The sequence below is a fragment of the Syngnathus leptorhynchus genome, chromosome 9, assembly GCF_054491065.1.
Source record: "Syngnathus leptorhynchus isolate UIUO chromosome 9, UIUO_Slep, whole genome shotgun sequence".
Taxonomy (NCBI): domain Eukaryota; kingdom Metazoa; phylum Chordata; class Actinopteri; order Syngnathiformes; family Syngnathidae; genus Syngnathus; species Syngnathus leptorhynchus.
In genome coordinates this window covers 9,915,455-9,941,029 of record NC_141203.1, presented here as the reverse complement: position 1 = coordinate 9,941,029, position 25,575 = coordinate 9,915,455, and the positions used below count along the sequence as shown (strand labels likewise).

Here is a 25,575-nt window from a genome sequence, read left to right as displayed (position 1 = left end):
ATATCAACCCAAGTCAGCTAGTATGTTGTCAAACGTTTAGTCTTCCCCTCATTTTGGTAAAGGTTACTCTTTGTCTCATCCGACCATAAAACCTTTTTATAATTTCCTATTACTATGATTCAGAACTTTTGGTATCGCCTCTCTGCTTTTGTTCTCGTTCATCCTGTAGAGGTTAGTGATGTCACTTGATGTCCGCTACTGCACTTTTACTTCATCTGCCCATTCCACATCTGTCATTTAGCCCAGTGGTGGTTTCTTTCTTCTTCAGGAAGAGAACGGTTTTATTCCTCCTCGTCAATGTTTGTGTGCCGATTGATCTTCTCTTGTCATCAGAATTCTTGGTTTTCCCAAACATAAAAACTCATATACTGTTTATATTTTTGCTCTACATGTTGGGTGAAAAGGGAAACCCAAAATTTTAAACTGGGTGCATATTTTCGTTTCAATTATAAGACACAAAACACATCATTATCATGTCAGTCATACGGAACACATTTTAATGTTTGAATAAAAGCCAGAGAAAATGGAAAACTCAAGCATTAATATTTATTTGGTGCGGAATAAATAAATAAACAAATACATATTTTTTTAACTTCTAAACTACTTCCACTTTATGAAGCACTCTAAGCGGTCAGTTTTAAGAAATGTGTTTATGATGGCAAAGCACACTATTGAGTAGGGTCCACTCCTACATTGTCACAGAAGGGCTATAAAATTAGATTGCGATTAGAATTGGTTCAACAGCCAAAATGGTGCAAACTGAACATCTTGTTTAATTGCTCATTGTGTGGACATTGTGAATGCTTTAGTACCCCCTGTTTCTATTGTCCAAGTTAATTCATCTGGGCCAAGTTAGAGGAACACATGAATGGAAGCTGATAAAGAGAACGGAGCCCCGTGGTCTCAATCAACACCAGCCCACTGCTCTCATGGATCCGGGCTGGAAGGGGGGGGTGCGTTCTCTGTTGCCAGGATACTGGCCGGATCCAGTTTTGAAGTCCCGCTGTTTTATTGGACAACACGCTTGACACTGGGTTGACCCCGAATTGGCCCTTGACCCGAATAGTCACACTGAATCAGTCCAGCCATGCAGATTCGAACTGAGGGGAAGCCTGGTGCTGCTTACCTGCTGGTCCAGACGCTTGGCACCATGCAGACCCGTGGATCAATATCATACAAAGTGACATCTGCAACCATTTTAAATCACATTTTGTATCATTATTCTTTGATATGTTGTCATCAACATGACACGTGGCATTTGAAAAATGTGTTTTAAGTGACTTCCACTCTGGGGATATGAGCGACATAATAAGCGACTCGAATTTAAGCCATTCTTGCATTAGTACTCGGCTTATTCAAATTTATTTTTTAAGGTACCAGTACTTAAATTCAATTTAAATATTGTACATAAACGTTCAACTGAAAAGAATACAAAGATATCTTTTAAAGCCGTTCTGAAAGATCAATTGGAAATATTTGGTCTTGTTTTTTTAAAGATGTGTGTAGTTTTGATTAAGTTCATTTTGTGACTGCTGTGTACTGACATGAGTAATGCACGCTTGCACGTAACCTCATCAAGAAATACGTTTGCATGCCAGAATCTATCAAAAAAAAAAAAAAAAAAGGGTTGTACAAAACGGCAGCTTGCGTGTTTTTATTTAAAATCAACCTTGTGGAAACAAACCCTAAGTCTTTCGAACTGATGCCGTGATCAGTTGCTGACTTCTTAAGCACTTCATCCACGGCCTCCCTCGAAGAGATAATTCTGAGTTCTTTGTCACCAGTGACCCACAGTGAAGGTCTTTTCCAGAGGCGTGACTTAAAACAAGAGGTGTCACAACGTTTGCAGTCACAGCCCCAACCTTTGCAAATGAGCTGCCCAAGAAAATCGAATCCACAGAGCCAGTCAATAATAAATAAAAAAGATCTATTTTTAAAACACATCATTATTGGCAGCTTTTTAAAGCAGTTACTGATTTTATTGAATGCTTTTTATATTTACATAACATATTTTATTTGCTTATTTAACTTTCAATTCATATTTGCTTTTTCATTACCTGATAATTTACAGAGCTGTTTTTTTTCCCATTTGTTTCACTTGCTCTTTTGTCAAAATAGACGGTGCTTCCTTAGAAGTGCGCCTTTGCAATAATATCTACACATTTTCAAAGCAAATCAGGTATTTTTACTGTTGCACCAAAAATTCCAGGTTCCACCCTCTGGTACATTTACCATGACAAAACCCAGATGTGCAAAATTGAACATATGCATCGTAAAACTATTGTGGGTATGTTGCCACTGTTGGCGTTGCCTGTCTTTTAATCTACCATTTGAAACATGTCATGTTTAGACCAGCAACTCTGAGAGAACATTGTTGCTCATTCATTAAATATGAGGCATGCTGCGCAATATAACTTCAATAAATTTGAGCAGTAAGTTTGATGTTTTTTTATTTTTTTATTTCCTGTGTGAACTGAAGGCAGGTGCAGCATTAAAGGATAAACTCCTCGACAAGTATATGATCAAACCTGCCCATATAGGAAATAGTGAATCCCTGCAGTTCTATATTTGTGTATATTTCTGTGCTTTGAAAGTTATGCGTTGGTCTTACTCACTCTGTAATCATCTGAGCGGATAGCGGAGCTGAGGCAAGGATGGTAAAAAAGCCCTTCACAGCATCCTACATCCGGAATATGGGGAAGCACCACTTTACTTTTAGAAACACACATACACGACAGAAATTGTTTGGCACGAAGACAGTAGTACATCAGTACTTTTATGTTGAGTACTGTCTTTGTTCTCACGGTAAATACAAAGAAACAAAAAATGTGAACAAAAAAAAAATCATACATCTGAATGTGGCTTCAATTTGTTTTGGTTTCCAATGTTTCCATTCAGAAATTAATTCTGCACCAAAATAGGTTTAAAGTTTCACTTCCTATGTATCATTCACTTTCAGAGTAGACTGGAAGAATCATTTTCTGATGCTGTGGAAGTTTTTTTTTTTTGGCCTTAAGAGTCATTATGGGAGCTTTCCTAAGTTAGACGGGATAGGTTACCCCACTAAGAAGTTTCCAGTTCTTGCGGCCAAGAAGGCAAAGCATGAAACAGGAAGAGAGGAGCTGGCAGAAATTGAATCTATTTGGATAAACACAACATTGATGTCAAGAAGTCGTCCAATGGAATCCATATGCAAAAACACACATTTCAGAGGTTCTGGTCAACATCAAGCTTGCTTCATCCTGGCCATTTTGGAACAGCTGACTTTATGTTAAGGTCATGTCTTTTCAAAAAGAATGTACTCCCTGTGTCAGTTAATTAATCTACTATCAGCAAAGGTTATTTTTTGTAATAAAAATCCATCGCATACAAAATTTGGGGCTCTGCAGATGGGAATTTAGCACACACGCAGCAAATTTCCACATCTCTTTAACTTGTTTCTAATTTACATAAAAATCTACTTTTGCAGATGATTTTTGAAGGTTTGTCTTGGCTACCGAAGCTACAGCTGCGGCCCACCTTGCAAGCGAATCAGTCAACTGACCACAACACCTTCTCACATTAACCAGATGAGTACTTTTTTTTCTATTTTTAAGTAAATGACTGCAGTTCTGTATGCCATTTTGTGTTCATGTCTTTCTCAGCACTTAAGTTAAATATTAAATTAATTCACCACCCCTGCGCGTCCATATTTAAGCAAAACAGACACGTAGGTTTCCTTGTGCTGTCGTAAATTCCACTCAAATAATTATCTAATTATAATTAAGCCCCAATGAAGTTAAAAAAAACGGTATTTCTTTTATTCCCCCTTTCTTGCATAAATATGGGAATGAATATCACCCCCCCAGGCTGTGTAGACTTTTTAAATCTGCCGTCTAATTGGATCATTATAAAGATTGTAAAGTAATGATACTTAATTTGCTAACTGCAGTATTATTATTTTCAAAAGGGATTCATGCTGATGCTAACACTAATAGAAAATAAAATGAAAGCTGAACGTCAAACCTCGCAGATTTTGAATCTGGATGATAGAAAACTGTCTCACGTAAAGGGCGAAGAAAACAAACATCTGTCTTTTGAAAAGAATGTGTCTTTTGTATGCGGGGTCAGAAGCTGTGATGTCAAGCCAAGTTTTCTTCAGATCTGATCCAGATTTCACATTTGGCAGCAATTTATATGTAACATAGAAAAGTACATCGAAGACGTTTAGACACTTTTATCTCTGTCAAATCTCATCAGATCAAGTTGTAATTTGTAATGCATATGAAGACTTTTATGGCATGACGTTTCTTTGCACCCAGATGAAAATCGGTGTCAAGATTTACGCTCCACCTCTTGTTATAGACACTCACTGATATGAGCGGTAGCAAATGTTTAAGACCTGGTGGAGATTTTATATTCAGTCCAATATGGTAGGAAAACATTCTGATTATGCCTTGCATGAAATTGCATAATATTGCCAACTAACACACAAACTGTACTTTTGCCCTTGATAAAGGCACTTAAAATTGAGAAAAATTTGGGGGAAACTTTACCAACAATTCCATTAGTGTTCAACCCTTAGCCAACAGAGGATCAACATTTCAATAATTTTGATAGGCTCAGGAATGGGTTTTATTTGAGTATTGTACAGGACTTGAAACTAACCCATAAAATAAACACAATCTAAGTGGGGACATTATGGGGGAAAATAACAACATACACTATATAAACTTGAATAATATCCCACAAGGCCATACAAAACTGCATCAGATGCATTGAAGTTGACACTTCCCTAAATAAAATTAGCACACTGAGTGCAGTCAATTGTCCTCAGCGTTGGGCTCACATTTTTTTGAGTGCTAGCTGTCCATTTATATGAAGCGGATTTTGCATCAGGCAGCTTAGAAATAAGTGTTGCTTTGAAGTTTGTTAATCTATCCTCTACCTTCAAACAACCTTTCTTGACACACAACAGAGTCATGGTGTCAGCTAACTCCTCTTCCATATATGTATATGTAGTTGGAAGTTATGTACATATGGCATTCAACAAAAGCTCACAATCACAACATGTAAAAATAATAAAAAAGTAGAAACATGCCTGTGTGTGTGTATTGCATGAATGCTGGAAGCAGATGGTGCATGTTGGCTGAATCTCTCCTACTTCTCCCATCTCTCTTCTTGTGCCAGTTCTCCCTCTGAATTGAATCTCAAGCTTTCAGGACTCTTTTTGTGAACTGCTAATCAAGATTTTCCCAAATGTTTTATTTTTTATTTTATTTTTTTTACTCAAAATCATCTCACATCTTTTCTCTACGGTCTATTGCACTTTAAAAGACACCGATGCACAGTTTCCAATGTAAATTAGGTTATTGTGAAAATATTTATTCAAAATGGCCCACTTCTTTGTTCCTCTCAGGTTTCAACTTTCCTGACGTCTTTTTACCTCGGTATATTGAACAAACTGACTCACATCATGGAAAGTTTTACTGGAGAGGCTTAGCCATTGCAGTAATTCTAGTTGGGGACGACATTGCACTAACTTTATGCACCACATTGCGTGTTTCATAAATCCATCTGGTAAAGAGCTGATTGGAACAGGCCAAGAAAAAGAACGGTGAAGTCTTAGAGTAGTAAATTGATCTTGTGAAATGGACCAGTCCTTGCTCTCATTTGAAGACAAAGTTTTCCATCTTATTGACTTAAATCTGCTGATACGTCACCACCTACCTGGGTAGCAAATTATTGTTGAGAAGATTTCAGTTACTTCTCATTTCCACGCCATATCTCAAGCTTACCTGTTGTCTCAGAACTTCTTCAAGAATCAAGGGTGGAATCCAATTGCATAGCCAAGACATTACCCGAAACATCCCATGCCCCAATAAAATACGATCGAGGAATCTCCACTAAACTTCTGACGTGGAACAACAATGCATTTTTAAGTGGTGGTGATGATGAAGAATAATACAGACGGGTTCGCTTGTAGTAAGAAGACACTCCCTTGACATTACCTTAATTGGAAATGATTACTTTACAGGGAATGATCCAACTTGCAGGCCAGTAAGGGTGTTCATTGTCCCATAAATGCTCTGAACTGAATTTCCATTTGTTGGCAGCTACTGAGTATGTCAACTGAAGAGAGCAGAGCAGCATCTTGATCTAACCTGTAACTAACTCCGTATATGGCGGCTGGTTCCTTTCAGTTTTGAAACAGTGAGCACTCGACTGCCTCCAGATGTGTCAGCTGATGAAGGATTTAGGCCTCTTGAAGCAGTGAGCTCACTCTTTTGGTTTCCACCCAAAGCCTGCAAACGTAGCTCGATGATGAGATTGATTGCTTAATTAAGAGTCTTTTCTGGCTTGTTATTTTTTTCTACACCGCAATGGTACACTTTTACTTTACATTTTTACCCTTGCCTGGCTGCATTGTAAGATTTCAAAAAAATATTTCTGCTTGTTATTAAAATGAATCATTGATGGTGCGTGTTCCGTTTTACTTGATAATTTACGGACACTGCAGAGGTTGAGATAATTGTTTTTTTTGTACAGACAAATATAAACTGTCAACTGTCAAGCTCTCAACACTCAACTGGATCGTAGCAAATAAAGTATGTCTTGGTAGGATGTAGCTGTCAGAGGCAATTTTCTCATCGGCTGCAATAGATGAAAGAGAATGATAAGGAAAGAAGTCAAAGTATCAGGTGAGCAATTAAACCAAAGCACCCTCTCGTCTTGCTCTTTTCCTCGCCTTCAATTCTTCCTCCTACTCTTTTGAACGCTACTCGGTATTCATTAGTTCTGGTACACACAAACTCTGTTTTATCTCCAAGAAACTTTACAGTGTTGAACTCCTGATCACCCTGATAAAATCACCGGGCTAATTAAACAGAGGCTAATACAATGTGTTCCTGCATTTGTATTGGCAGATAGATGTGTGTATGTGTGTGTAATCCGTGGAGTGTGTCTCTTTATCTCGTCTGATGTTCCTCCCACTCTCTCCTTGTCTCTCAGGCTCAGGGAAATGATGCTGAATGCAGAAAATATGGCACACGCTGAAAGCAGCATTTAAATCTTGACAGTGGTTGGGATTAGCTAGGTAACGAGGAGGACAGCTTGGCAAAAACAAGCCGCCGAGGTGAACCCGAGGACAGGGAGGCGGGGGAGGACGGTTCTGGATCGCGGAAAAATGGGACAAAATTTAGCTCAAAGTTTCATAATTATCTTTTTTTTTTCAACTTTCTCTTTGAAGTTTTCTCACTTTTAATGACTGTCAAGCAGTTTGTGTCCTCTCACACAAACTTAAACTCCACTGGGCCCAGGTGACCTCTCTGTGGCCTCTGTTTGTTGTCATTGTTGTTTCTTAGAGTGAGTCGCAAAAATACTTTAGCCGAGCTTTTTTATATGATTAACCATTTTCCATCTTTTTTTAAATCAAGTCCCATATGATGCGCTTGCAATGGTGCGAGAACCCTCAGGCTTGAGTCCACTAAATCCTAATCCTCCCTCTGATGACACGTCAGTATATGTCAACTTGACAAGCATGTGTTGAATCGAATCTGTGGACTTGTGCTTTGGTCCATCGAGAGACGAGATGGCTGAAATTAAACTTGTCACTGTACGGGGCAGTCGTTCTGACATGAACATTTGAACTTAAAAGCTTAGACACGTATAACATATACGGTATAGCCTGTTTGTTGTGTTGTCAAGAAAATGGAAATTGGAAGCTTCAGTATATGCTCCTGCCTGATTGTTTGTGCTGCGCATATGCAAAACTTATGTGTTATGCATGAGCTGTTATGAAATGCCGGGCGTGTTTCTATGCTAAGGCCGTATACATTTCATTTTCTGCTCTACATCCAAACATTTGCTTTATGTCCGTTATCTCCCTCACAGCAGAGAAATATAGTTAGCCAAAATGTCGTTGAGTAGGGTTGTTGAAGTGCAAGTTTAGGGAGGGGAAAAACACTGGTCTGTTTGTTCTCCAGTTTATGGGTGAGATCAATCTTCATATGGTAAAAGTATAATTAATGTATGGCTTTGGTGAACAGTACTACAGTGAAAACTCATTTGATTTATCTTTATTCCACATCTGTAAATGGGGGGGTGCACACTACTAATGCAATTTCAATGAGACTCTGGAGAACTGACTGGCATTTTATACAAAAAGTCAAGCACAAATGACATCACTAGTCGCCCGCCCCCTCTTTTGCTACATTTTTGTGAGTTCCTTCCAAAGTAAGCTTCCAAAAAAGTAATGAAGAGTCGTGTTGCAACACACTTTTCCAGACATCCTGCGGAGATGCTTCGCTAAAAATGTTGTGAAATCAAAATACAATATTTTGCCAAACTTTCCAAGCAGAGTAAGCAGTTTAGGCTAAATGTAATCTCAGCGTGATTATTTCCAACATCAATTGGAAAACTAACACCCAGAAACTATTTATTACATTGGGATACAATATTTTTTATTGTAGACATAGATTGTGCTGTGTCTAAAAGCCAAGTGAGATGGAAACAAGATGATGCAATTGATCAGCTTTCCTTTCCATTCTGAATGAAATCTTAAACTACTAGAATTGAGAAAATGAATGTCTCTCAAATTCTGAAAAATCTAAATTCCAGTATTGATGGTGAAAAACCTGCGCATCTTGTTTTCAAATTAAACCTGAATAAATGTGGTGTGGCTCCATGCTTTCGCCTTGTCACTTGATTGTCTTGTTGGAGGGAGGCCAACAGAGACAAGTCCTCTGAACCCAACACTCACTGGCTCAAACCCTGACACATACACACACACACGCACATACACACGTGACAGGCAGCAAGAGTGCACTGCTGGAATACTGACCAGTGAAAGAAGTACGCAAGGTCACTTCAATCTATTCTGCATTTCAGGAATGTCAAGATAGGTTCCACCAAATTATGCATTTCATTTTATATTAGCAGGAAAGAATATTAAATAAGTATCAGAAACTATTGTTAATTTCTCACCACAAAATGTTTCAGGTTAAGACCACATTAAACTGAGGCCGACCTGAAAATCGCAATGACCAAAAACAAGAACTTACGTGGATACACATCACACATGGCACAGATTGCAAGCCTTTTTTTTTTTTTTGCCACTGAGATAGACTGGTAACTGATTTGACAATGACAAAGCAGAGATGAGGAAACGGATGGATGGCAGCTTGTGCAAGGTATGTTGAAGGACAAAAACAAATGTCGGGAGTCTCCGCTGTGAGGCAACAACAACCTAATCGACTCTGGAACATTGAACGCTCCCCGGTTGTCGTGTCCTCTTATCCTTGTGGCTCAGCGGCAGCTTTTGTTGCCGCTACAATAGAAGTGTTGTGTTGGCATGTCATCCTTTCACGGTCATTGTTTCTCACCTTTAGCTTGGCACTGAGGGAAGATGGCTCACGGGAAAAGAAACCATATTATTATTATTTTTTTTTTTCGTATCACGTGTCTCTCATTATATATGTCAGGGTGGATAGCAGTATTCCAGGCCTTAATGACCTCAGGATCTGAGAATAGCTTGTTGGAAATTTGGACAAAAGTGTCCTTGAGCAAAGTAGATCGGCTTGAGGTGCACAGAACTAATGACGGACTGTTTAGGTATCTGATTTTTTTCAAATATAACCAAACGTCAAAGGTTAGTTGTCTAGTATGCAGCATCTGGCAGCCAACTCCAGATATGGAATCCCAGCTTTAGTCAAAGAAAATGCTTGGAATCCAGCCAAATACAACTCCCAGAAAGGCCCCAAAGCGAGATGTGAACAAACGTTTTGAAGTGAGGCGACCACCTCTACTCTGTGCTATTATAAGCACAAAGTGGGTTTGGCTGGGTTAGATGCGAGACTTACATTTTGTTGAATGCAGTAGCCGTTCTCGAAATAGAGTGGTAATCATCATTAAATAATCCATTGGGGCACTTATTGATTGGTTTAAGTGGAGTGTTGTGCAATACTTTGTGACTTCATCATGTCACCAGAGAAGAAAAGAACTCTTAATTGAAAGAATGTTGACGGTGATAATATTCGTTACAACTGGAGAAACATGTTCGATAAGATTATTGATCTAATGACCTGTCCTCTTCCACGAGACATTTGTTCTGTCTGTTTGCATCCTTTACCGTCTCCCATGCTCTCTCCTTCTCACCCACATCAAGCCTCTGGTGCCTCTGATATCTCGGAGTCAGGGGAGCAGACACGTCGGAGTTCTCGAAAGACCTCTCACACGCTCCCGCATGCACACTCATCACAGAACAGCAGCTGGAGTCAGAGAGGGTATTAATCCTATTTCTGCTTGTTAATGGGATTATGTATTTTAATTAAAGGCAAGTGGGGAGCAATTATGAGCTGTGAGAAGATGTGGCACAGTTCACCGTCATGTCACCGTGACGGTATTTGAGGTGCAATCTAAGAGTATGTCGATATGATGTGTGGTTTTAAATAGACAAGGCAGATTTTGGTTCTATCACATTTTTCTTGATTTTGAACTGAGTCTGACTTTTGGACCCGTCGAAAATCTGCCAACTATATTTAATATCAGTCATGATTCTCTTTCTTCGGGCCCTGGACTAGAATTAAACTTGGGATTTTTTTTTGCCATGAGGCACTTGAGCTAAGTGTTGCAGTACTATTTTAGTTTGTCTTTGAGATACAGCTAACATTTGACTGCAGTAAAAATTTAATGGGAATGAAATCTTTTCATTTTTTTTATTATATCTTTTATTCTTACACATTGACGTCCTCATTTAATAGGCTATTAAAGCTCTCTATTGACAAGCGAAGCTGCCAATTTGTGATGAATAAATTATGACATATTTTGTGGTGGTACCTCAGGAAATATCAGGCAACCATCTTCTTCCTCCATGCTTTGTTTTCTAATCACCCTCCAGTGCTTTGTATCTGCCTTTTAAGATTAACCTCCAGGTTCAAGCAAACTCATCTGCTGCCGCCAGCTCGCTTTATCTCTCACACCCACTCCTCTTCCTCAGTCTTAATCTCCTTGCGCAAGTCAATATCATATTTGCTTGCCACAATCCCCCGACAATGACCCTCAGCATGCCGGACCCCAAACTCATTACCTCTTATTACTTTTGCACACTCCATTTGTGTGTATTTTCCTTGCACGGGCATAAAGACACAAATTCTGTGTTTGAAGAAGACAGTGTTAGGGGATAAACGATGGACTCAGGATTTAATTTTCTGGTTTGGAAAGAAAAGTCAGAGTAAGCAAAAACACGAGAAGAATAGCAAAATATGCAACCAGAACAACCAGTACGGAACTGCAATTAGCAGATTCCATGATACAGAGCATAGAAATGATAAAAAGAAGATTATGAGGCTTGTCTGGCAACACAATTGACACATTGTGTTTTCTACAAATGTGTTTTTCGGAGATTAGAATTATAATCAGAGTTTAAAACGTAAAAGGGAGTTTTATTAACTTTATGAGAATTTTCCAACAGTCACTCAAATTAAAACACTTCAAAAGATGGAAGTGGAAAATCTCTCCGTATCTTGAATACCAAGGGAAATACGCTGATTCCCGTATGGATGCAAAACTTGGAGAACACAAGGGCTGCAATCATTCATCAACACTTGCATCAAAAAGACTAAGTGAACAATGTGCACCCATAAAAAAGTACATACAGTATAAATTAGAAAGAGAATGAGGGTTGGATTGGTCACACTCTCAAGAAACCCACCACAAATCACCCAACAAGCCTGAAATGGAATCTGCAATGGGAAAAGGAAATGTGATCGCTCCGGGAAGAGCTGCAAAAGAAGAATTGAGGCACAAAGGTCCAAGAGCAGTCTCTCCAAAAAAAAGTTATACTATAAGCAATGAAATAGACGGCATTCATCAAAAACTGATCTGCACCCAAGAAGAGCAAACTCAACTCAAGTGAGTCAAGTCTTTCTCACCTCTTGGACGTATCAGAAAATTCCATCTTGGTCATGTTGGAGATTAATCTCTGACAACCTCAAGAATACAGCCATCCAAGTTCAACGGGATTGTCTGAGGCCACAGTTGATTCATGTACAGATCACAAAGCATGACCAACAACAGAGGATGTTCTTAAGTTGAACTTGTGACACTGGACACTCATTGGCATGATTCTTCACCGTCTTTCTTTTGTTCTATTTATTTTTCACATCACTTCCAGGCAAACATCATGACATAAAACGAAGTCTGTCTCCCACACTGTTTGCTTATGAGAAGTAGTGCTTTATAAACAATTGACTTCCTTCCTGCTCTTCAAATAAAAACGTGCACATTACTTCTTCGAACCGTTGACTCAGAGGCTGACTACATTCATGACTACATGATTCTGCTTTTCTCACAACCAAAGCTGGCAGCATGCTCGCCATCATCCCTGCCATCTGCCGGACTCTCGGCAGTTTGTTTGGAGGTTAATAGCTTCATGATGGCTCTATCAGCCCTGTCCATCTACAAATGTTAAGTCTTCCACTTTGGTGGCGATTAGCAAGGCCCATAGTTTGGCATTCATTGCTGCTTTTTCAGCAAAAGTCGAGCCTTCGTCGGGACAACAATCCCGGGTTGTTACCGGACATGTGATATCGGAATGGATTTTATAGAGCGTGCAGCCACAACACAATGACACATCTGGAGCCACTGGAGATAGATCAATATCCCATTCTCAGAGGCACCAGGATCTCTAACAGGCCTATCCTTTTTAATAGGCCACAGATCACACGTACAAAGCTGGCATATAATTGCATTTCTGTTGCTGTCATCTGGGTAGTGAGATGGGATTTTGTACAGCAGGCATGTGAAACATGTTCACTTGCATGGATTTACTTATTGTTGACATAGATCAAAATGCTGTGACTGATCATTAATCTACAGGTTTTGTGTCATCTCCACATGTAGAAATGGACAGTGTTTGATATTTGTTCAGTTGGAGATTGTCTTCATATCAGACGGCCCGCCACCTCATTTGTAGATTGAACTGCATTAAATTAATGAGGAGAGGTGGGCAATTCGATAAACTTTGCCGGTCTATCAATCGTCAATCTGTCAGTCTGTCATTGTTATTGTAAGCATTTCTGACATTGCTAAATTACAGTTCATCGCCGCTGTTTTAGGACTAGCTGACAGTCCATCACCATTATTTTAACCGTGCTTCCGTTGTCGTTAGTTATATGGCAGGTGTAATGTTGAATCTGGTCCAGGCCAACTAAATGTGCAGAGGTCTTCTTGTGTCAGGGCAGCAGGGACCAGTGGGCCTTCTCAAGGAGTCACTTTGACTTTTAATCAAGCCGATCCATAACCGAGCAATTTTCTTGGAAAATTCTTAAACTGCCTCTTAAATTAAGTTTAAGATTTTTTTCCATATGACTTCCGAATGACCCCCATAAATCTGCATATTACATAGCTGAGAACGGAATATTAAGCGCTTCAGCGAATTACTGTCTCTCAGTTGATATTCCCTGTGCAGCTTGAGGTGGGGAGCAAACCAGCGGGCAGGCATTTAAACCCCTTTTGAAGATAATGTGATTTTTTTTTTATTCCCTCTTCGTTTTGGCCGATAAGGACGTGTCACGGAACGTTTCATTATTTTTGGACACTAAGCATTTTTTTCTTCTCCTTCATAGCTTACAGAGTGGAACAAAAAATTAATCCGGCATCATATTATTGCTGGTTCAGATGAGGAAAGAGAGGGGGGTTACTCACTACGATTGCTGCCAGATCGTCTTCAGGGATCTGCTCTGATTCTGATGATGCTGGCAGACGTCAACACTTTTCGGCTAGAGGCCCAAAGATGACATGCTTTCACACCAGTGCCACCGTGTTTGCTCATCATCCAGAGGACTCAACAGTCGTGAACAAGCCCGTGCATGTCCCTAAGCCATTTGGGGTATACATTAACTTTTTCAACATTACAGTAGGTGCAATCGAGTATCTGGCTACGATTAATCTATCCCATGCATATGTATTATATAAACATGAAAAGACCCGATAGCTTGAAGGGAAGCGAGGATCTCGCAACACATTCCAATTAGTAAATTCAAACTTACTCAGACCCAAAATGGCTGCCTTCCACCTTTTGACAACAATTTGTGGTGTGTTTCCATCTAGACATAAGAAGTCATGTCATGATGTCAGGTATTGTTACTACACATCCTCATTTGGAAGATGACAATCGTTCTCAAGGCTGAGAACGATGAGCTCGGCAAGGCTACAGTTGATTAAGGACACGCTGAGATTTCCACATACCCCTGCAACCTTTTTTTTTCTCCTCTGGATGAAAACACTGAAATGGATTTATGGGATTTTGCTTCCAATACCTTGGCTGACATCATGGTAGTGCCTTGGCAGTTATGGAGGACAAACATTGGCAGGCAGCAGACAGACAAACCCACCGCACACATCTCATACAAGCACGCAAATCAAGTCTGAATATCAAGAACAAAATAAATCATGTCTTTGTCTTGTCTGGAGAGAGAGCGTGTGCTGGAAGATTTTTGAAGCTGTCAAAATCCTAAAATGCTCCATAAGCACTTTGTCCAAAGTGTGTTATTCCTTACTCACAGCAAAAATGTCAGATTGCTGTTTATATTACTCTCATCCAGGCAAAATGTGGCTTTGGACACATCTACGCTAGCTAGATTGGTGATGAAAGCACGGTTTATGTTATTATCATTCTGATGACTGTCATCAATATGTGGTCTTTAATATTGATGGGGCTTTTCACAAATCACAAACTGTATCTATGTTGAGTTTTCCTCCTGCTGTTCAGATTTTTTTTTTTTTGTCACACATGGCAAAAAAAAAGACAATTGATTGTACATACAAGTAGAAACGAAAATGCTTAAAATATGCATTAACATGCATTTGGAAATGTATGTGCATAATTGTGGCAAAACAATTGTACTGCAGTGGGGAAAAAAATAGACAGTAGGCGTTATTAGGGGAATTTAAAGAAAGAAAAGTCCACAAAAATGTAAAATAATGCTGCTTAAAATGACTCTGTTCAATTACCATGGATGTGTCCATGTCCACATTAGCTGGAGGAGCAACACCAAAACGGAAACACCTCATTTGACTCATCCATGATGTCAGCATTAGCCTTTTCACCATCTCTGGTCAATATCGTAACTCCCAAATAAAATAGACACTCTTCAACTCAGACCAGCATTTTTTAAATCAGCCGTTATCTTAAAGCTCACCTAAATATTTGGACAGCATGGAATGGGGAATCTCCGCATGAAGAGGTAACACCGAACAAATGTGAGTCGGGCCGTACGCTTATTTAACTGTCCTGGTGAAGCTGAGATCAATGTGATTGTTAGAATCCAGTCCAAACAAGGTGATAGTAGGCAAACAGTGACCCCCCCCCCTCTCTCTCTCTCTCTCTCTCTCTCTCTTTTTCTCTCTTTCTCTCTTTCTCTCTCTCTTTCTCTCTCTCTTTCTCTCTTTCTCTCTTTCTCTCTTTCTCTCTTTCTCTCTCTCTCTTTCTCTCTTTCTCTCTTTCTCTCTCTCTCTCTCTCTCAAGTTGATCATTCTTACCATATGGAGCATGTTTGTGCACATCTGCTGGGCTCTCAACACAGGAATGCATGTCCAATTCCTCTGTTTCTATTGATTGCACTTTTGCTGTTCACTTGAGAATGCCAATAACAAGTTGGATGGAAGTACATTAGAGATTAAAAGGGATATTGACAACTATTAAACTGTGATGAATTGCATTTGTCTGTGTTTGCCCGGTGGTGGCTGAAGTATGATACCACGTCAAGGTTAAACCGGAGAGGTTAAGAAGACAGCTCCGGGCTAAAATAAATGACAGAGACACAGACTGTTGACTTTGCTGACATGGGCTGAATTATACTACAAGATGATTTAAAAAAAAAAAAAAAAAAAAAAAAGAAAATCAAGTGTGTGGACTTAACTCACACTTTCCTGGTGAATGCTGAATTACTGCGTCAAAAAATACATTTACAATTTTTCCAACATTCCAGACAAATTGGGACAAATTGGGAGAAACAAGACCTCAGTGGAGCTACTAAGGTCCCTTTATGGGAAAGTGACCATATGGAAGGCTTAAGTCACCTTGAAATGTTTAAATGCGGACCTCCTGTTGCTCAATATCAACGGATTATCCTTAAGGAATGTCTGAAGCTGGGATAATAAAAGAAAAATAATAATACCCTTGATTAAGGATTCTGAAGGAAAGTAAGAATTGTGTTTTGTGTCAAAACTCAATCACAAAAGGGCATTAAAACTGGATTATTTCCATAATTATCTAAGTCAAGGTCACATATTTCTAAAAGAAATACACGTGCTTTCAGATATGCCAGAAAATAATCAAAACCCCGATGCCATATATACTTTTGTTCATGTGTTTTCATATTTTCACTTGCCATCATGCATCATGTCGATCTCACAGAGATCCCCAGTTTGCTTTTCAGAATGTCTATCTTCACTCCACTGCTGATAACTGTCAATGTATCTGTCATCTTAAGAGCGCTGATCGATGGATTGTTTGTGGCGTGTGTGTGATAGAGAGCGATTGTGTGTCTGAGATCAGTGGAGCCGCCCTGCTGATTTGGTTGGCTTGTAAGATATCAGAAGGTCAGGTCTGGCTGGACCAAATCAATGACTTTGGGGCCAAACTGTCTGTTCTCACTAAGACCCAGGCAAACACACACCGACCTGTCTAAGGCAGATAAAATAAAGCCTAATGTTCAGATGAACTACCAGTAGAGAAGAAGTGGAAATGTCACATCGTTTCTGTCAAATGTGTGAACCTTGAGGGACTACGGTGAGCATATCCACAGCTGTGTAACCACTGGTGACATTACAGAGGTCATATATCTAATAAGGCTTATGTGCAGATGAGCGTTATAATCCAAATGATGATGCGGTGGAGGTCCCCCACGTTACTATCCGTCATTTGATATAACACCTGCTACAATCATGATTTAATGAATGCACCTCTTCGAAACCAATCTGATTGTTCATGGGCAAACAAATTGACCAGTCATTGCCATTTTGGTGCAAATCTATACAGACTAGGATTGCATCTGATTTTGGAAATCTTTGTATTCTTTTGTCATTGTCTCCAGAGAGAAGCTTAGTAATTCTTGTTTCTTTGTACTGGCTCACCTCCCTGGAAGTAAGAACCTGGATTGTTCCCATCTTTGCCAGCTGAGAAAATGTCAGACAGCAGAAGAGATGATTAAAAGTGAAGCTGTTTTCATCTGAATACCTTGGGGAACAACCTTGACAATAAACATAATAACTAAGAATATATTTATTCTTCACAAAATTAATTGTGAGAAATATTAAAAATGGTGTTGTGTGTCTTTAGGACAGCACTATTGTTCTTTCATTTCTTGACTCTGCTAAGTACACACAAACACAAGAAAGATGAGGTCGACAAAATGCCACACTTTACAAACAAGGTAAATGAAGGCAGCCAAAGTGATATACAAGAAAGTGTGTGCTTATGTAAATGTGTGCAACTTGTGACAGCTCATAAATAATAAAAAAAACTTCCCCTGCTGACCGCAACACTTCTCCCACTCCAACCACTGCGACTGGAGAATTTCATTAGCGTTCAGTTAGTTGATCATCTTTTCCTTTGTGATCCATTCACACAGTCACGTTGATCAGAGGGACCCTTCTCATGATTGGGTTGTACTTTCCACTTTCTTTTTTCCATACTTTCCAAAGGAGTTGCTGAGAAACTCAATACAAAATCAGATGATGGCTGTCTTGTCACATTGGAACTCTTTTAAAAAATGCAAAGAGCATTTGAGGTTGATTCCAAGATGACCTATGACTCACTGAGTTATATTTAAACAAGGTTACTAAAAGATGAGGCCAGTGCATGAATTGTAGTCTCACCTCCATTTAGACACATTTGTGATCCTTTCAGCAGTACAAGACTAATTGTGCTGATCGTTTAGCCCACCCGCATTTTTGCAGTGTTGTAAAATGGGTGGCTTTGCTCCCTACTATCAGGAGTGATGGATAGTTACCACCTGTCACCACGACACTTGTAGTGGTCCCTTTCAAGAATGAGGGCGGGGAGGAACAAATGGAAGTCGAGAAACGGAGAAAGACAAATGCCTTTGGTTCTCTGTGTTGTGTTCTTTATATTGGGTTGAGGGGGGTGGTATGCGGGTGGCACTGTAGACATGATTCACTCTGAATTGTGTTCTACAGATGCAAATGGCTACCAACCGTTGTGTGTTTTCTGCATAAATCTTACATTGGCCCGCCATGAATCTTTTTAGATGTCACGGTATTCCAACAGGCCTCAATCTAGCTCAAAACTTTGATGGGCTGATATCCACAATACATCCTGAGTGCGACGATGCAGTCTACACATATAGAATTCATAAAATTCAATCTATTTGTTATGGAATTGTTTGAAACATTTATTCTCAGTGGCAAAATATTCTGACACGAATTGTAATTCCCATTCAAAAGAGCTACACAAATACGTATGTGTTCTGAGTGGACCATACAGGGAGGTCAAATGTTTCCAGTCAAAACCGAAATACCCCCATATCGCTTCTTCCTCAAGGGTAATATGACAAGAGAGAATATTCATTTTTACCTGCTGACTACGACAGGAAATGGTCAAAAACAACTTCATTGTCCTTGTGAGGACTTGCATTTATGCTTGCGTTAGTCGAAACTCTGAATGTGTGTGTGCGTAAGCACACAATACCTTTCTGAAGGAGACAGCCAGGGGGATATGGGAGTCTGAAGTGGCTAATTGATGACTGTATGTTTAAGCTGCTCTTATAAACACAGCATATATTTTGGCAGGCAGAACAGAAGGCTGCAAAGAGACCGAATGTTTCCGCACAGCTGCCAAGTGATTCTTGAGTGGACTTCTGAAATATTGCAACACAGCGTACTGTATGTCTTATCTGTTAGGATATCACGCAATGGGAAATTCCCTAAGCAAACATTGCAGATAAAAAAATATACATCAAGAGCCAAGACGGTATTAAACATTGAAATGCCGGTTCTAGTAGCAAAAGGTTTTAATTCATAAAATATTTGTTAATGACCGGTCGTTATTTTCACATTTCCTTTGGAGCTAAAATTAAGGCTCACACACAAAAAATGGAGTAGACAATAAAAGTATCTTATTGTTAAAAGAGAACAATATGTATTGGACATAAATAAAAAACAGTTTGTTGACATTGTTAATCATGAGTATTTAATGTGTTTAGGTTCTACTGTATAATGGTTTCTATAATTATACTTGTAACAAAGGTGAATAATTCAGACAATTTAAATGTTGTTTTATACAGTGATTAACTTTATTGTAACCTCATCCAGCAGTTAAAAAAATACTTATGAGTAAAAAAAAAAAAAACATTTGGAGACAATCATGCAATTATAATCACAATAATTAAAACAAACGATACAGCTGCAATCATCCAAATCTTTCTCTCTGACATTTTCAAACCATTTTAGAAGCTATTGGACGGTGGTCCAGTTTCTCTGCAGTGTGCGTGTGGTTTATCTGTATTGCATATGTGTGTCTAGACACTCATGCTATGTTTCAATGACTAAAGTGTGCCTTGTCTTCGTTGTGTGTGTGGATCTGGAAATCTGTTGCCAAACACAAAGCAAAAAGGATTGTCTTGAATCTCCCCCGTGCTGTGTTCCCCCCCTTAACACACACACACACACACACACACACACACACACACACACACACACACACACACACACACACACACACACACACACACACACACGGATATCTGTTTTTGGGTCCACAGAATGAGAAGGTTTACTCGGTATTGTGGAGTTCGCTTTCCAAGTCCTTCCATCCAGATTGCCACCCACCACAGCCGTGTGCATGGCATGCTAAATAAATCGTGTTTCAAGTATGCACACAACACCTACGCTCATTTGAGTGAGTTCAGCTTTACCCCAATGAACCCTGAAGAAGCGAGCATTGCATAACGGGCTAGGTAGCTGGATTTGCAAAAATACGGGTAATTTTTTTCAACATCAAGCTGATACCTAGGCTAAGCATCAAAGAGCAAATGAAATGCATCATTTTAGGAAATGAAAGTTGCAGCTGCTCTTTGAGTTAGGAACCAACAAATGCAGACACTAAACTCCTGCGTGAGTTACAGTTTTAACTCTTTTAAATGTAGTTATTTTATATTTCCTGTAATTGATTGAAAATTCGCACTATATTCTCAGACAATATGGCTAGTAAAAAGATGGGCTGATTTATTTTGGGGTTGAGGGCTTCCCATAACAGAAAAGCAATTCCCAGGCAATTCTTTTGCACCAAACAAATATCGTCACCATTTTAATTTAATGACTCAAGTCTTTCTCAATCGGAATGAAAATATCTAGAGGAATCTAATAATGACGATCGTTGTTAAAAAATTCCAAGGCATCACCAGATTGTTGTCACAGTGTTAGGTAGCATTCAAGGATATTAAGCAAAAACAGACCCGGACGGTCTCATTAAAAGATGTCCACGTTGGACTCCCCAAAGACTGAAGCTATCCTCTCAAATTGTTTGGCAAATGTTCCAGGCATGCATCTTTGGAGTCTTCTGCAAGCTATATGACCTCATATAGAGATAGTACTATGAGATGAATACGATTTCTAATTATGAAATTACGATATTTTTTAAGCTGTAGAAAAGTTTTGTCTTATGTTGTGACCAATTTACTTATATTACTTATATTCTCAGAGACAGAGAGCATTACGAGCTGACTTTGGGGGAAAAGAAGTCCCCCTTAGCATTCAAACTATAGCATTGTGGCTCTAATGGGGCATTAGATTGGGGTTAAGCGGATGAATGGGGAATGGTCCGTTACCTCTAGCCTGTGGCTAAACATACAGGGACGCCGCTGTGCATTAGCATAATTGCTGGACACCGGAGCACAGCGCGGTGATTGAGCTCAGAGGACTAGCACTGAACTCAAAGAATGGCTCTTGGATGGGAAAAGAGGATCTGGTAAAATGGTTAGAGGGGATATAAAACAGCACGGATGAAGCAACACTGTTTAGACTGCAGTGAATGATCACTGGGCTTATTCGCTAAAGGGGAGAGCAAGTGGAGGAAAGGAAAATGAGCAGGGCAGCTGCAGAGAAAACAATCATGAGACTGCTTGTAATTAAGCAAAAAGACTTTTTTCAAAAGAAAAAAAACAGCAGTCCTTGATGAGATAAAATGATCTTGGGAAGCAGCAACACTAATAATTTTAATATAAATGATCATAGAGATCAAGAGGTCATCCGTGGATTAGGATGAGTTTAACATCTTTGCAGGGATCCTGACCGACAGGACCCATGGCCCTTACATTACGCCTGCAAGGGTTCCCTGAACCCGAACAAGCGTTTCCCCTCCCACCTTGAGCTATCGCCTCGCTCCCCTTGCTATTCAGCTTGTTTACCATACCAGCAGGCCTATTCAAATCCGCAGTCAGCCGGTCTTACAGAGCCACTGAACTCTTCCTAACCCACTAATCAGACCTCTCCTCCCTTTCAAGCCTAAAACATAGGGCCCTATCTTGACCACCATTTTGTAGGTCAGCCACTGTGAGCATTGTGCAGTCAGTAGCCCCAACAGAGAAAGATCCTCCCTCCTATTGATGCATCGTGAGCATCTCACCCAGACACCTCCCCTTGCAGATGGAGGCACCCAAAGACATCCAGTTTATTAAGCTGTCACCGCGCATCTAAATCTGCTCCCTATTGCAATAGTACGAGCGTTTGCGGAGAGCAAGGGAGGCCATTGTGTGACACCAAGGTATTCACAAAAGTATGTAAAAAAATCCCACACACTAAACCGAGTGCTCACACCACACACGCACACACACACAGTAAAATGAGATGCAAATCCAACGATTTGGTAGGCAGCGTGAATGTGCTTTCAATGTGTGTGTGTGCTGTGTGTGTGTGTGTGTGTGTGTGTGTGTGTGTGTGTGTGTGTGTGTGTGTCTGTGAGACATTGTTAAGTGCATACTCACCAAATTCCTGTTTCTCAGTATGCGCTGGTAGAACAGCACCTGAGCCATCTTAACAGTTCATTATGTTATGGGCGCATTGTGGGCGGAGACAATGAGGGAACTCAGATAAAATGTTAGTCATGGCAGCAATGAGAGCAAATGTTGCCCAAAATGCACTCACAATGTTGGAGATGAGCTTGAGATGAGAACAGAAGATAAACAGCAACAAAGTGAGGGTGAAGGGGGAAGCTAGATGCTAGTTTGGACTTCCGGCTTCATTCTTTCATGCAGACAATCGACACTCACATTGGATTTGCATGGTTAATGGGAATTTGGTGGCTCTTGTACATGCAAAGTGTTTACAGAAGCCGACCTTATTTGCAGGAGTTTGCTTAAGTGTTTACAAACACAGTCAGTGTTGGGACCGGTTGAAAAACAACATTTGATAATGTCTTTTAAAAAGCACCAAAAGGGCCTCATGCTGACCGTCACCATTTTTGTACTTTTGGTATTATTTCGCTTAAAGCAGTTGATCCACCAAATCCTGCCTCATGTTTGTGTCTCTTGGTGCATTATACCTTTTGAAAGTTATTCTTATGGTTTTCATTCTTAATTGTTCCTCTTTCTGTCTGCACTTAATGGCTCATTCAAAGTACTGCAAATTACCTCATCAGACCTTAGACCAATAAACTTGCCTTTGCTTGCTACCATTTTCATGCAGGTGGTTTTCTGTCAGTATGTGTGTGTGGCGGGTGGAAATTATCGGCTCAAAAAGGTAAATGCGGGCATTAGGAAGGAAAACTAACAGTAAGCCATTCAGTGACACCCTCTGTTGTTGATCCACTGGCCAGGCTCTCTTTCTCTCTTTAAAACACACAATCTGTGTAAATATATAAATAGATATAAATGATGGACAGAAATAGCGTCAAAGAATAAGCTCTCTTCATTCAAATGCAACTTTCCCACCAACTATGGCACAGATTTAAGATATTTATTTTGAAATTAAGTTGTTTTGGAGCACATTTAACTACATTTAAGCTCACGTTGGTGCTTAGAGGACTAAGTTACAATGAAAACATTACACTCTTGCATGCGTTTCAATATCATTAGGTAAGCTTTGTGTGTGAGATGAAATATGACCCAATTAGTAAGGGTAGCAGTTGTGTTTTCATTTCTCCTTGAATGAATCTGCTGGAAACTGGACCGTAGTGTGGTTTGGAGTGAGAGATATTTCCCAAGGTATTGCTTCTGTGAAATGGTTTACATATGTACGTTGCCCACTTAGGGCCTGATTTACTACCATCCCAACTAGCGTGTGCGTTTTTTTGCTCTAACACATTATAGCCATTGTTAGTTGGTGTGTTGTGTCTTATTTACTTATCCATTTATATTTCACATTTCCAAGTACGGGCAGGCTTGCACTGGGTTCTCTTTCGTTCTTGCTCGCTTGCCCGCGGCCAACTCCAAGAAAACCAAGTGCTGTGTGAAAAGTCTTTAAAATTACAAGACTGCATTACAGACTATAATGACCTATTGTTTAGCTTCTGAAATATGTTCATGGCCATGGAATGCATATAGATGACTTTTTGCACATTTATTACCTATAATAGATGTGTAAAGGAAATAGTCTAACGGCCCATGAGTTGCAAATAGCAGACTCATAAGAACCCCGGAGCACTTCCAGAAGATCTTTCAATTATACCGAGTGAATTCCTCTTTGTTTTCCAGCACAAGATGGATAACTTAGAGAATGTGGTGTCAACAAAGTAAACAGCACTATGGATTTAATCACAATAACACGTCTAAGAGCTTAGAGATTGTTGAACAGGGGTACGTCTTAACGGGCAGCTCGACGGGAAATCGATAAGTTGAGCGGAAGGAAGAGCTGCTGTGTGATGGACGGACGAAGCTTGGCGAGGCGAAGGGTGATAGAGATGACGTGACTTGGAAGAGGGAGGAGTTTATTAAGTAAAGAGAACTGTCCTTATAACAAAAATAAAACACCATGACTTTAAGCGATGAATAGAAAACAGGGAGAAAAGGAAGGGTGAAGGAATAAACACGAAAAAGTACGTTCACTACATCCAATTTAATGTGAACTTTTCACCCAAAAGTCAGCTGGGACAATCTCCAGACCCCTAAATGGGATGAACGGTAATAAATTGATGGATGAATACTACAAAGTGCTCAAAGATAAACAGGCTGTTCTAAATAAACCCAAACCAAATGTCTCTTTGAAACACTTAACATTTTTCTAATCAAGATCAGCTAGGAATGAACCCTATAAAATACTAAGCGCTACTTCAGCATTGTAGTCGAATAATAATGTGGTGATGCAGTTTTGAATATGTAGTTCTGTCATATGAAGATGAACCGGCAATAGTTTTTGTCCTCAATTCAGCTATTTATTTTAGAGTCGTCCGTTTCGGAATGGGTAGGTGGACCACATTCCCTCTTATCAGTTGTCCTCGTAACATCCAAGATAAAGGTATAAACAAAGCATGCTGCCCCACGCTGATAAATCCCTGCCAAATGATCAGACTGTTCATTTCCAAAGTAAAAGATCGGTTTAAAAGTGGACTATGCAATCAGAAACATGGAAGTGACAAATTTTTACATGCATCTGACAGGGTTTTGCCATATGTTGATGTTTATGTCATTCACTGCCATTCACGGCTATAGAAGTCAAAGATCCAATTGAACTGTGGTGGCAGTGAATGAGTTATGTGGGGCCGGCAGTAGCAGTGCCACTTTTGTGAATTGCCCAATTAAATTAGATTTAAAAAAGCATGAAAGCAACACCAATTGGCTGTAGTAACAGATGACCTCAACACCTTTTGATCACTTTGACGACTTCTCGATACTCACGTTTGCCTGGCACGCTACACCCAGGAAGTAGTATGTTTATAAAATACTCTGCTGAAATAGTCAGTGACATGTTTACTTTTCTTCATTGGATGGTGGTTATATTGCCCATGTGCTTTCTATTGAGTGGGTTAGTCAAAAGCTCTGTGTCTGAATATGGGCCTCATGATAATTTCTCTTTGGAGACTATATTGTCTTTACATCTTTGCAACTTTGACCTAGCGGTGTTTGGAATGCTTTGAGTCAAATCAGGAAATGCTTCAATGGTCAGTGTTGGAAACAGTCATATGTGTAGAGAACAATATTTGCCAATCAAGCTCTTCTGTTTGCTAGCACCATTTCCCTTACTTTTGTTTTCTCTCCAAACAGCAAACAATGAGCAATAAACATACGGCACAAGCAGTGAGCAGCCGCATTTGTGCATAGCTTCCCAATAAGATCCTTTTCAACATTTAGGACATTTGAAAATCACATCTGTGTAATAGCAGCCTTGCTGAAATGTAGTTTGTATTCTTCCCGTCATTCCAGAATTTCCTTCTGGATCAATAAAGTATCTGCTTAACCTAATTCCAGTTACAACTGCTCCCTTTGAATGTGATGCTGTCCCTGCCAGGACACGCAGCATCCACTCAATGAAAGACCAGTCTGTCAATGCACTCTGAAGCACTTTCTTGCAGACATGTGGTTCTTATTTCCATGCCGGAGGAGCAGATTAACATAAAAGAGGGTGTGTAACAGTTTTCGTATT

General features: G+C 39.7%; 1 protein-coding gene across 1 annotated transcript in view; it reads left to right on the top strand.

Moving 5' to 3' along the window:
• epha3 (eph receptor A3) overlaps window positions 1–25,575 on the top strand; it is a 111,517-nt gene that overhangs the window by 11,557 nt on the left and 74,385 nt on the right. Inside the window, exon 2 of the mRNA XM_085919961.1 lies at window positions 3,470–3,573. Within this exon, the coding sequence (XP_085776087.1) occupies window positions 3,570–3,573 (4 nt within the window). The 5' untranslated portion in view covers window positions 3,470–3,569. The remainder of the gene's footprint in view (window positions 1–3,469; window positions 3,574–25,575) is intronic.